The sequence below is a fragment of the Panicum virgatum genome, chromosome 7N (genome assembly GCF_016808335.1).
Source record: "Panicum virgatum strain AP13 chromosome 7N, P.virgatum_v5, whole genome shotgun sequence".
Lineage (NCBI taxonomy): Eukaryota > Viridiplantae > Streptophyta > Magnoliopsida > Poales > Poaceae > Panicum > Panicum virgatum.
Window position 1 is genome coordinate 27,306,235 of NC_053151.1, and position 13,496 is coordinate 27,319,730.

At 46.1% G+C, this 13,496-nt stretch overlaps 1 protein-coding gene across 5 annotated transcripts; it reads left to right on the forward strand.

The window, feature by feature from the left end:
• Nucleotides 1-421: 421 nt before the first annotated feature.
• On the forward strand, nt 422-7,377 carry LOC120681455 (WD repeat-containing protein 25-like). 5 transcript variants are annotated; one of them, XR_005677874.1, is made up of 9 exons: nt 422-885; nt 1,355-1,460; nt 2,094-2,143; nt 2,927-3,004; nt 3,264-3,652; nt 4,092-4,250; nt 5,986-6,470; nt 6,738-6,809; nt 6,944-7,087. XR_005677874.1 is itself a non-coding variant. In XM_039962954.1 (8 exons), exons 4-8 carry the CDS (start codon nt 2,970-2,972, stop codon nt 7,316-7,318), a joined length of 1,407 nt encoding a protein of 468 aa, XP_039818888.1. In that variant the 5' UTR covers nt 422-885; nt 1,355-1,460; nt 2,094-2,143; nt 2,927-2,969; the 3' UTR covers nt 7,319-7,377. The 5 variants fall into 5 exon arrangements, 4 of the variants coding, with proteins under 4 accessions (XP_039818888.1, XP_039818890.1, XP_039818887.1 ...); XM_039962954.1 differs by lacking the exon at nt 6,738-6,809 and having other exon boundaries at nt 6,022-6,470; nt 6,944-7,377; XM_039962956.1 differs by lacking the exon at nt 6,738-6,809 and having other exon boundaries at nt 424-885; nt 3,217-3,652; nt 6,944-7,377.
• Nucleotides 7,378-13,496: the final 6,119 nt, after the last annotated feature.

Sequence of the window (13,496 nt, forward strand, 5' to 3'; positions counted from 1 at the left end):
AGGTGAGAGCATTTTGATCTTAGGCCCCTTAGCAGCTGGTTGGAAGTGAAAATTGTTTTCCACACACCTACACTGATTTATCTACTGTACTATCTAAAAAGAATGAAGTTGAGTCTGGACTCTCGTGGGTCTGCCTCCCCCGTAGGCAGGGGTGGTAATGGGCCATGGCCCTAATGGCCTCTTCACAGTCCAATAAAGCCCTTAAAATTTTTAGTTCAAAAATACATATGTTTAGAGCCCGGCTCTTTTAGGGCCCGATCCTTAGATTTTCTAGTTCAAAATGTTGGGCCCTTTACCACCCCTACCCGTAGGGCCGTAGGTTTGCCTCCGCTCGGATCTGCTCCGCTTCGTGGCTCTCTCTCCTTTCCCGTCCGCTACCCCACGTTCTCGACGGTTCCGCCCCCCAACACGCGCGCTCCACTTCGCCTCCCCAGCGAGACTAGGACGCGGACTCCGCTGCGCATCGGGGGTGCGGGCCGGTGCTCACGCCGCCGCCACTGCCGCCATCCTCGCGTACCTCGCCCCCGAGGAAATCTCTCGATCTCCTTTCTCCTCCAGTCCTCCCGCTCCTCCCTGGCCAGCACAAGCAGAAGACTTCGACGGCGCGACTCGTGGCCGCCGGCTCCTCGTCCGGGCTCCTGCGGCCCCCCTCTTCCCTCCTCTACAAGGCGGCGGCGCCCTGGGACGGGGGCGTCGTGCGCGTCTACAGCTCCGACGACTTCCCTGCTGCGTGGCGCCTCCGCGTCTTCCTCCTCTACAAGGCGGCGACGCCCCTCCACTTCACGCCTTCCAAGGTGGCCCCGCTCGACCGCCCCCTGCTCGGCCGCCGACCCGGAGGTCTGCAAGACCCTGTCCTCGCCGCCTGCCGTTCAACTTCTGCTGCCGGTGAGGACTGACTATCCGATTGGGCATCCATCATGTTTATCAGGAGGTTGCCTTTTGCATGCCTGCTAGGTGTTCGATAATATGACAATGTGCTATGTTACTCCTTGCTTCTTTGTTCTTTGTTTGGCGATTCTCTAATTTTTAGATCACTTCCATGAATCTTGGCTACAGGATTGGTAGAAGCACAAGAATTCAAGATTTCTATTTATTTAGCTTCTCCTATTGTGCTATATATATGTGGTCCACCATGCTGTATAATTGGATCTATTTATTGTATAATTTCATGGAACCTATGTTGGCGTTTTCAAAACAACAGAATCATGTGAGTGGTTATGACTCATGTCTATTTGTTATCGTCAATTAATCAACTCATGGCTTTGATGATAGAAACACTTGGAAAGATGCATTGCAACGTTACAACAGTCCAGCCGGCTATCTAAATTTCTCTCTGCTTTTTTTTTTCTTGCAGGTTGCTAGCTCAGGAAATCATTCCAAGTGTTACCTAGGGGATATGCAGATTTAAAGAGAATCAGAAGACTGAAGTTCTGGCTACTGGGCTGTGTACTTATTAAGAGGTATGACCATACTAGATTTCACTCAGAACTGACTGTTTGCTGCCTGCTTTGAACACTCGTGACTTAATTGATGGCATGAGATTTGAAAGTCTAACCAATAGATGTTTATACAAACTATAAGTGCTCAAGCGACCAAAGGCTCTTTGTTAACCAGCTTAAAACAATATGTTTGTCAAGATCATGAAGATTGTAGAGTCTGATGACAATCATATTTTTTTTTCCTGTTATATTGAAATTTTTTGACACTCATGGCAACACTCGGGCTGTAGGTAGAACGGTTTTTGCTAGGGTCTGAATTCCACCAGTTGTAAGCTGCACACATCAAGCCTTTGTGCTATATTCAGTTATTTTTGGTTTACAGTTGTATAATTCATATGCACGTTTTTGATCTTCTTGGATGAACGTGAGTATTTTTACCTTGATAACTGGATGTGTGAATCAGTGTAATACTGAATCATTCTGAACTGGATATTCTTACTGCACACTTATAGATTTGAGATGGTGCAGTGCTGCTTTGTCCGTGAGCCATTGCTTTTCCTAAGATATCTACTACTTTTTGCATCTGATGTGTATAGTTTAGTTTAGTATATCTCAAGATACATGTATATGCTCACAAATATTTGCGCTCAACAGATCGGAGCTCGTGCAGTGGCCTGTCGCTCTACCGTTCACCTCTGCAGCAGGTAATTAATAGGACATGCTCAGCTGGTCTCTTATTGTACGTGCATGCGTTTGGGTTTCACAATTGAGCAATTAATTGCATTTAGTTTTTTTTATGATGCTAATAAGCACCCAGCATAAAAGAGCCACACCACAAATCATCATGCATTCTCCTTTCAGCTGCCATTGCAGCAGCTTGTACTGGACTAAGCACACTCATAATAGAAACCAAAAGTTCCAAGGTTTCTATTTATTTAGCTTGTCCTATTGTGCTATATATCTGTAGTCCACCAGGTCATATGAATTTTGTAGCAGTAGAGACAAAAATATTTTTTAGGGTCCTTTCTGCGCATGTTATAACCAGCTACCTAAATTTTTTAGGGTCTGTACTAGCTCATTTCTGCGCATGTTAGAACCAGCATGCTACGTAAAACCCTGCAGTAATCAATCAACTATGTATTTATTCAGACTTATTTTCTGATAGTGCCATGATCTGTGCAAAATTCATCTGTACGAACTGTTACCTGAGTTCTCATATTAATGTCGATGTACTTAAGCCAGGTTTCAAGTACTTCGATCTTTTTCCGGCTTCTTTGTTCTGATCAGTTAGTAGCCAACAAGTTGTCAAGAGAATTTAAACTGATTTCAGAATGCTGCTGTGATCCATATCCATGAGCTGTGAGGCTAATCTGTATATTTTTGTTGGTGCTGGAATAATCTTCACTCTACTATTTGAGTTGATTTGTGTAGTGATATATGAGGATTGCACATTAGCATGTTCACTGAAGGAGGTGACGATGTTTCAGGCTTGCAGGAATCCAAAGGGCTCCTTTGATCAGCTCTGGTTTGATGTTGGTGGTTTCTGCTTGTCAGATCACTCCAAGGTAAACCTAATGTCCATCACTGTTATGCCCGTCGGATCACAGTTTGTATGCTCTGGAATTTCTATCCTCTATACAGCTGAGCTATTTAGCTTCCATCGGTTTGGCCTGAAACTCTTGGTCGTTACTCTCTACGATCGATGAATATATGATGAATATTGTTATTGATTGGCAGTTTTACATCTTTTTACACTTGATTTTTTTTACTCCCGTAGCAACGCACGGACATTCAACTAGTTAAAAGAAAAGGCCGGTCGCCCAGTGGTGTAGGTGTTGAGCCGTTCGTTCAGGTTGGGTCGGTCTCGGTCCCAGACCTCCGATTGCCGATGGATCTCCTCTCTGCTGCGTACGGCGGCGCTACCTCTGACGAGGACGACGACGAGCCGCCCTCCTTCCCGCCAGTCGCCACCGCCCTCAACTCCTTCGCACCACCTCCCGTAAAGCGGCCGCGGTGGGAATACCAACCATGCCTCCCCCCACCCTCGTCCTTCCCGCAGCCGCCCCTACCCAAAGCAGCGCCGCTGCCGACATCTCCAGCCAGCGGCAGGTACATCTCCAAGAGGCAGCGCGCCCTCCTGGCTGCATCTCGAGCACCCGTGGACGCCGCATCACTCCTTCCTCCGCAGACGACAGCAGAGGTCGATTCCTCAGGTGAGCATTTTGGCCTTGGGCCCCTTAGCAGCTGATTGGAAGCGAAAATTGCTTTCCACACACCTACACTGATTTATCCTAGTATAAAATTCGTCCTGGGATTCTAATTCTCACATGGGAAAACACTCGTGTGCAGCTTCACCAAACCGCTGTTGCAATTGGTTTTGAGATAAATTGATTTGACAATAATGTATTGCATTCTAGAATGAATTTAGTCTCAAATGGTTTGAACTTTTGGAGGAATCGTTCAGATCTTGGATAAAGGCTAATAAAAAGCTTGTGTTACCCATGCTGTGCGAGAGAGCCAAAATGGCTCGTCTCAAGAGTCCACTTTTAATGTTATCATGATGATTAGTGATGCTTCTATACTTCACGTTTTTCTTTGGTCATGTTGCTCGAACAGCCCTTTTTTAATCTTCACTGTACCATCTTGTTGCAGTTGGCTCCATCACTGATTCAAATCTGCGAGCTGACATTTTGCATTCCTTGCGATGCCAACCAAAGCCTGGCTCTAGCAAAAGTTTGCCTTCAAAGCTCTCGGTTTCTTTGAAGGGTCACACAAAGGCAATAAATTGTATAGATTGGTCGCCAACTCATGGTCAGTAATTGTTCTTACATGATACTGCCGCTTTGCTGTTCTGTTTCACTTACATTATCAACATGAGTATGGTATTAGACCTGGAGTTGTGTATTTGGATATCAGGAAAATGGAGACATTGTGCAATGGTTATCACACCAGCCATTGCGAATTGGGGGTATGCAAACAGGTATATAATAAGTTGGTTATAGTCAAGAAAATGGGGTAATCGACATGGGGGAAATGGGGAGATCTCTTATAATAACTAGGAAACAAAGCAGGTGCTGTGCTGCGCGGCGCTGCTGCCCTGGTATTGATTCTTTTTTTACCAACGTTAGTGATATGAAATGGCAAAATATTATCTATCAATTCCAGGCATGGGACCCTTTAAAAAAAAATACAAGAAAACAACAGCATTAGAAGTTGCAGTGTCTTTCACCAAATGATCATATACTTCTGGGCTAACATATTTACAGGGGTGAAGCCAGCACAAATGTTACCAGGGTTGCCACGTTTATTCAATGGGGTCAAAAATACTAATAAACAGTAGAGTTCTATAGGATTTATGAAATTTTATCGGGGTCTTGTGACCCCAATGCCAATGGGCAGCTTCACCCCTGCATATTTGACAAGTTTTTGGGTGGCATCCTCAATGTTCTCTATAGTCTGGCTACTAGTCATAGTAGATTAGCATTGAGCCAGGTAACTCACTATACAGATAATGATGCTATGAAATGCATTGGTTCATGGTAATGTTGTTCACTAAGAAGGCCATTAGGATTAAGTGACCATAATGCAACTCTAATCTTGTGTGAGCCAAGATATGTCATATGTCACCTCTACTAAGTACTAACCCTTTGCTCTTCATATTGGATTTTGTACTGTTGTGGAAGTTCTTACAATTCATGTCCCTTGCTAATTTAATGCTGACTGGGGATGCTTATGAAATATCATATTTGGCAATGTCTCTATGGAATTTAAAAAAAAAATCCAAATAGAATGTTCCTAAAATTAAAAAAAAATCTCGATGAGAATTTATCCTCATTTCTTTCATCCATACTTTTGTGATATACCAGCCATTGGTTTGTTTGTTTCTTTACAGTGATAATAGGTATTGATGGAAATCTTACTGCACTACTTTGTCTAGTCTAGTAGTCTTGGACAACAAACAGGAGAAATTATCCGAGGAAGTTTGACATGGGTGGGACAGATAGGTGGCAAATAAAAAAAATGTTAGTAAATTTGACTTCTTTTGAAATGTTAAGATGTGTTGATATCTACATTCATTTGTAACTTGATGTTTCCTTAAAGAATAACAAGGGAAGGAGATTATAAATGTGGTAGAGGATCAATAAAAGAGCTCATTCTAGAACTAGAACCACAGAACCCACAGAAACTGCAATAATTATTGGTGTGTTATTATTAACAGGAACCATGAACAAACTTGGTTTTTGAAATAAATAAATATTTTGATGCCTTGTTGCTTAACTCAAAAGATTTAAGTTCAGTTCCTTTTTCTGTCTTTATGCTCCACTATCAACTAACAGTGTGACGCATGTGATGATCTGATAGTAAGTATAAATTAATGAGATGAGTTGATAGTGAAATCACCAGCTTCAAATTTTGTGGGTTGGTTGATTGAGATATTACTTTTAGACATACACTATTCCTAGGATGATTTTGCAGTCTTTATTGATAGTATAAATTTGAAAGTCAGAAGATGCTCATTTTTTTCATTTTTTTTTGCGGGGGGCAGCACATCTACTCACTTCTGCTGGAATGGATCATACAGTCCACGTATGGAACGTATGGGACAAAGGGAATACTACTGCTTGTGTTTTGAAGCATCACACTGCTGCTGTAAAGGATGTGAGGTGGTCCCCTCATAACCTCTCTTTACTTTCTGGAGGGCTTGATTGTTCCGTACAGTTAATTGATGTTGTGGAAGGAAAGGTAATCAAAGTATTCAAGGAAGATCAAGCTGTGGAGGTTATCAAGTTCAACCCAAGTAACCCCAATCTCTTCCTATCTGGTGGGTCGAAGGGTTCTCTTAGGCTATGGGATATTCGAAGTGGTCTGGTAACAAAAGAATTTCATAGAAGTCTTGGGACCATCCTTGACATCGAATTCAGTGCTGATGGGAGACAATTTATCTCTTCAACGGACACAACCAGAAGCAATATTAGTGAGAACACTATAATTGTCTGGGATGTCCTGCGACAAGTTCCATTATCTAATCAGGTAATAGGTTTATAATTATATTACTCTTTAGGTGGATGTGGCTCACATGTGTCACACTATCTGCCTGCATCAATGTGTGTGTACAACAAAGGTATAAAATAAAGCCTTAGTTTGAAAACCCAGTTAGTTTTTTTGCTATAAATTAGAGAATAGCAGTTATCTATGCAATTTTCACTTGGATATTCAACATAGAGCTATATAGCGATTCAGCATATTCATGAGAAAATATTCTGACATGCTGCAACACTGGGGCTGGAGCATGGACAGAACATATTCTGCACACAATAATACAACGATTGAGAAATAGTGAAGGTGCATTGTTCTCTGTGAACTAAAAAGGTAAAGGCCCATAATGACTGATCTCAATTCAGATAGTGAAACGATTGTTAGTCCAGGGAATATATTGTTCAAAAATAGGAACTGGATCCTACCAGCAGAATGGAAGCTGACATAAATCACCATTGTATTCACAGGTTTATACTGAAGCATTCACATGCCCATGTGTAAGATATCACCCGCATGAAGCATCTTTTGTTGCACAATCGAACGGGAACTACATTGCTATTTTTTCAGCAAGGCCACCCTTCAAGCTGAACAAGTATATGCGGTTTGAAGGACATGGAGTTTGGGGTTTCCCGATAAAGTGCAATTTTTCTCCAAGTGGAAGAGAACTTGCATCCGGTTCGTCAGATGGATCCATTTACTTTTTTGATTATAAATCAGCAAGGCCTTTACGGAAAATCGAAGCATTCAAAGAAGCCTGCACTGATGTTGTATACCACCCTGTAATACCAAATGTGATTGCTTCATGTGGCTGGACTGGTGAAATATCTGTTTTTGAGAGATGATATAATGCTCGGTACGGAAGTAATGTTGAGTGTTGCACGGCAAACTTTTTATGCTCTAATGATATCACTTGGAATGATAGGAGTGGAGACTACTTAAACACACATTTCAGAAAGATAATCAAATGAATAGATACTCAGATTAAAAGATGGTCATTAAAATGTTTGAAAAAAATGCCACCAGTAAATTCAGACCAACTTTTATATTGTCCTCTTACCATCTTTCGCGCGCGTCTTGTGGAATAATCCCGGCCGGCTCAACGCCACACCACTAGACGCAGCTACTGCCCGACTAGACCACTACCGGCCTTGTGCCACTAATCCGCCTCACTTTGAACAAGAACTCAAGCCATCCAAGGTCACCCATGGCATCTCAATCCGCAACAATCCCATCATGTTGTTGGCTGGTTGAAGCTGGACTTCATCATCTCCAACCACACGCATGGTTCAAACTTCAAAAGACGATCACCAGTGTCTAACTCGCCGCAGTAATGAAGACACAAGTATACTGCGCACACAAATCCCTGCAACAACAAACAAAGCTAGCGATCCAGAACAGAAAAAATAAGGGCAACATTGAACATCCTGCATATGGCTACCTAGCTTGGGTGGACAAGGTAAACGTAAGAACTTTGCTTATTCATAATTTAACGACAAAGTTATACAAGAGTCCTGGGAAAAGCGGAAGGAAATCACAGCTAGCGACATCGTTCAGTTGTAATGGTTGCACACAATTCAAGCGTCCATTTAAAATCACACACAATCAAGTATTACTGGTTCCCTCCGTGTTTTCTCAAATGTTTATTTTACAAAGGTTTTCTAGTTTTTATTTTATAATAAATTTACCATGAAACCTATATTTCAGGAAGTTTTCAGAAAACTTGTTTGCAGAATAATCTCCTTCAGGGGAATGTTATATGGAAAAAACTTTTCTAGTGAAACACGACCCTTTGCTGTTGCTAAGAGCTACGTGCTCAACACTTTTCATTTTTATTTGGTCATTTTCTGAATTTTTATTATAACATTTGGTTTCAAAATGGCAATAGTCATAATCTTACCAATGCTATTAAATATTCTAATAGAAAAATAGTAAATTTTATAAAAAAATCAAATAACATCAAGTTTTTTTTATCAAAGTGACTCTTCCCCAATCCTTCTTGTTTTCTTGCTCATCTACATCCAGGCACTAGGTTAGTTGCAAAGAAATGCAAGATTCATTGTCGAAGTGCACGCATCAGCACTGTGCAAGAAATGCAAATAGGGATAATATAAGCATCGCGGCTTCCGGTTGTCCTTCCTATTCATTTTACAATTTGATATATGAGGTTGCCCTCACAGAGGTATTACATTACTTATATAAATGCAAATAAACACGTGCGCAATGATGATATATATAATCACTACGAAAATTAAATACAAATTAATGCCAAATTAACTATAATAATTACAGTATTATAACAACCACTGTAACTTCGATTTTTACCTAAGGTGGGTAATGAAAATTGTTTCGTTGATGAAAGTACTATGAGTGACAGCAAAAGGTCAATGTATAAAAGGCATCAAAATTTCTTATGCCAGTCTCAGTGGGAGTTTCATGGGTACAGTTATCTAGACTGAGAACTAGGCGGTAATTGTGCCAGATTGGTTTCATGTTGATGAAATTCTCCTCAGAGCAAGGCTAATGCATTTTGCCGACGGCCGACTGCAACGCACGCCGGGCCCCGCTAGATTCCATACACAGCAGCGCGCTTGGCCAATAGCAGCGGGTGCAGCATCTCTCAGCCGGCTCCTGGCTGAAGCGGGCATGTCGCCAGACGCCCGATTCAGCCGGCTCCCAGCCACCTATTATACTTGCTCCCACATCCCATAAAACTTCATTCTTCTCTCTTTTTGCAATGTCAGCAAAATTAATAATATTTAATGTCGTGTAATCTTTCATGAAACCTCATCGAGACTAACCTTAAAAGGGAGGGTCAAAAATCAAAATTTCTCCAGTTAAAAGAAAAGGCCGGTCGCCCAGTGGTGTAGGTGTTGAGCCGTTCGTTCAGGTGGGATTGGTCCCAGTCCCGGTCCCAGTTCGTTCTCTTCCGACTTTTAACTAAGCAACCGCGCGCGCGCGACACGGTCGACACGGGCGTGCAGGGCACGGACAAGTAGGCCTAGACATTCGGTTCTAACTAAACCGATCGGTTTGGTTCTTCGGTTCTTGAAGAAGTTCGGTTCCTCAAAAACAGGAACCGTTCGGTTCTTTTCAAGACTAGGAACCGAGAAATTTCGGGTTTGGTTCTTTCGGTTCGCTTTCGGTTAAAACCGATGGAACCGAACTTTGTTGAGGACCCAGGACGTGCAGCGCCGCTCGCCGTCGACGGCTTCCCTGTAGGGGACGGGCGCGCCACCACCGCCGCCTGGACTGTCGATGGGCGATGACCACGGCTGCCCGGCCGTCGGGCACCTGGCCTGCCGGGAAGGCGCAACGCCGTCGCGACCCGCGCGCCGGCTGGCCGCATACTCCGCTGGAGGCCGTTGGGGAGGGCGGGGTCGCGGGCCCGCGTCCGGGAAGGGGCCGCGGCGGTGGTCAGGGAGGTGCCGCGGCGGCGGGCGGGGAGGGCGAGGCGGGATCCGGTCGTCATCGCCGCCGCTGCTGAAGCGCCGGCCGGCGAGAAGAAGGAAGAGGCTCCGGCAGCCGTCGAGGAGAAGAAAGAAGAGGTGGCTCCTGCAGCCGCCGAGGAGACTGCCGCCGCAGCGGAGACTGCACCTCGGGAAGGTCACGTGGCGGCGGGCGGGGAGGACGAGGCGGAGGCCGGGGCCGGGCGGTGCCGCGCCGGCGGGCGGGGAGGGCGAGGCGGAGGCTGTAGGCCGGGGACGAGGCGGGGCAGGCGGGCAGCGGCGGTGGCTGGGGAGGGCGAGCCGGCGAGGTGGTGGCCCGGGACGGAGAGGGGACGTGGCGGAGGCCGAGAAGGGGCCTCGGTGGCGGTCGGGGAGGACGGGGAGGGCCCTGCGCGGCGGCACCAGGCAGGCGGCGGCCGTGGGAGTGGGGTGGGGGGAATGGGGGCTGTTGGGGCGGTGGTGGGGCTGGTGGGTAGTGGAGCTAGGGTTTTGTTTGGGTCTTGGGCCATCTAATAGGTTTATGGGCTGAATGTGTGATGTGCTCGGTTCTTCGGTTACCCGGTTTTGGAACCAAAACCGAACCGAGTATTTTCGGTTCCTGAGAACCAGAAACCGAAATGGAACCGAAATTCTCGGTTTCGGTTCGGTTCGGCTCCGGTTCTTGGTTTTTTCGGTTCGGTCCTCGGTTCTCGGTTTTTCGTGCCCAGGGTGACGGACAAGGAGACCACAGCGATCGGCGGTGCGGCAGCAGGTATATATCCATCGTCGACGGCGACACGACGCTCTCTCCCGGCTGTGCCCATCACCCTCTGTTCACCGGCCGATCGATCCCTCTCATCGCATCACCCAGCAAGCAAATATCGTGGCATCGTATCCGTCCAAGGCTCCAGGCAGGCTGGCAGGCAGATGCCCCCGCCCAAGCGTCCTGCTCGGATTTGCCGCGACGCCGACTACATGACTGAGCATCGAGTTCGGTATTGACGGGTCACGGCCCCGCCCCCTGCCTTTCAGCGTAACTGCCAACAGGAACGCCTGCGATCCCGTGCATGTGCCCGGCTTCCCTTTGCTTGCTTGCCGGGGCACGGGAAGGAACAGTCCCCTCTCCGTACCGCGGCGTGGTTCATACAGCTCGCCGCGCGGCGTCCGTCTGGTGCCCACGCCCGGCGTGTCGGGGACGTGCGGTCCCGGCGTTGTCGCACGCACGCACATGGCCGATGGAAAGGCTCGAGGAAGAGAGCTATAGCTAGCATATATTCGTCGGATTTCTAGTTCCAAGGTACCGTGGTAGGGGTTGTCCTGTCCATCCATACTAGCACTGTTGTATTCTCGAGATCTGTACCGATGATAGGGTATTCTGATTTAAACTGTATCAGGTATTTTCTACGTGTATATGTGCGCAATAAAAACAGCTAGCTACCTCCTCACCGTTTCAAAATCATTTGAAGAGTCTTTTACGTGTATATCCTTATGAAAGTTGGTGCCGACCTCTGTGCCCCTAAAAAGTTTGGTTGCACCTGTATGCCCTCGTGATTTTTTTGCTGTGACCCGTGTGCCCTTTTGGATGGAATAGAGGGTTATGGTGGCTGACAGAGGTGGAGAAAGACGTATTTGCCCTTCTCGCTAACAGGCCGGAGAACGCCCAATCTCGTGTGAAATGCTCTTGTTTAGTTTTGGTAATTGAGTGACAACTTATGTGGACTAATAAGTGTTTATGATGAGATACACAGGAGATTAGTCCACACAAAGACACTAGTATGAGCAACATGTGTCATGGAGGAGAAATGACTAAGGGTTGATGCTATGCTCATATAGTGTGATAGAGGAGCTCATTGCATATGAGACATGACATGGAGTTATGTGACCAAAGTGGAGAAGATCAAGACAAGACTTGGCTTGATAGACCGGTTGCAATGGAGAAGGGCAAGTCAAGGCTTTGAAGCGAGGGACCGCGAGGCGGTGAAGCTTGGGCAAGATTTGGCGTCGATGGACCGAGGTAACGGTGAAGAGCGAGCAAGATCAAGATCGATGAACCAAAAAGGTCATGTGATAATATGGAGTGGATCATATCATTCAAGAAAGATCAAGCCAAGTGTTGACTCATGATGATGATCAAAAGGCTTGATGGAGTTTGGTGCTTGTGTGGCATCAATATTTGGGAAGATGAAATGGAATGCGCAAGGCAAAGGTATGACTTGTAGGGCATTTCATTTCACCGGTCAAAGGTTGTGTAGAGAAGTGCATGACCGGATTTAGGATAGATGGCCGTACTATCAAGAGGGGCAAACTTATTTGCATATCGGTCATCTAGTGCCACTTAAGCGATCTAACATTGCGATGTTGCTAGAATCGAGTGGCGTGGTGAGATCAAGTGAAAGTTCTTTGAAAATGATTGTGAAATGCTAACACACATGCACATGGTGGTTCACGTGGTGGTGTTGGCACATTTGCAAAGGAGAAAGAGTTGGAGTTGGAGTTGATGTTTATCAACTTGGGGAAGCAAGAAAGGCTTTTCGGTGTTCTTCGAAGATTAGGTTGGCTCTTGGAGTGAAATACTGCTTTGATCCTTTGTGTCTTGGATCATATATTCAGTTGGGTTGTGTAGCTCTCTGAATAAGCTTTTCATAGAGTCCAAGATCACCAAATTTGGACATTGGAGCTAAGAGTTATGGTCGTTTTACCGAGGTACATTTCTGCTGGAAATAGACCTGTGGACGGTCCGCTCCTTGGGGGCGGACGGTCCGCCGTTATCTCGGATGAGCTCGAACAGAACCGTTTTTGGCTCTGTTGGTGGTCCAAAATGTACTGCGGACCGTCCGGTCCATGGGGGCGGACGGTGCGCCTTTAAAAGCTGAAATGGGCGCAGAAACTTAGTAGTTCTGTCTTGGGTGTCCAAATTATACTGCGGATGGTCCGGCCCTTAGGGGCGGACGGTCCGCCTCCTACTGAAAATTCTGGGACAGAAACACTGCGGTTTCTGTGTGTGCTGACCTTTTGAACGGCGGACGGTCTGCCCCTGGGGAGCGGACAGTCCGCCGGTCACTTCCAGATTTAGTCAGAGACGTTTGCAAATTGGTTGGTTCGAAGTTTTGAACGGCGGACGGTCCACCCCAGGGGTGCGGACAGTCCGCCCGGGGCTCTAACGGACGACTCTGACACATAATCATTGCAGTTCTAGTCGTTGGTTTTGAATGGCGGACGGTCCGGTCTCTGTGAGACGGACAGTCCGCAAAAACTCTGTTTTCACGGGATTTGAGGGTAACGGCTAGTTTGGGGCCTCCCTCTATAAATAGAGGGTGTGGCCGGCCATTTGAGGTGGCTGAGCACCTTGGGGACTTGGTGTCCATATGTGAGAGTGCTTGAGAGCCCTCTACTCACTCTAACTTGATAGTATTCATCCGATCGAGTGAGAGAGCGATTCTAGTGCGATTGCTTTGAGAGATTGCATCGAGTGGCACTAGGTGATCGTGTTGCAAGCCGGTGTGCTTGTTACTCTTAGAGGTTGCCACCTCCTAGACGGCTTGGTGGCAAGAGACTTCGTTGAAGCCCGCAAGAAGATTGTGCGGTGCTCCAGAGA

Coding starts and splice junctions, on each gene's coding strand:
- LOC120681455 (XM_039962953.1), top strand. CDS start 2,970: ATGTTGGTGGTTTCTGCTTGTCAGATCACTCCAAG. Junction 4,251..5,985: donor AGATTGGTCGCCAACTCATG/GTCAGTAATTGT, acceptor TGCGGGGGGCAG/CACATCTACTCACTTCTGCT. Junction 6,471..6,943: donor AAGTTCCATTATCTAATCAG/GTAATAGGTTTA, acceptor TTGTATTCACAG/GTTTATACTGAAGCATTCAC.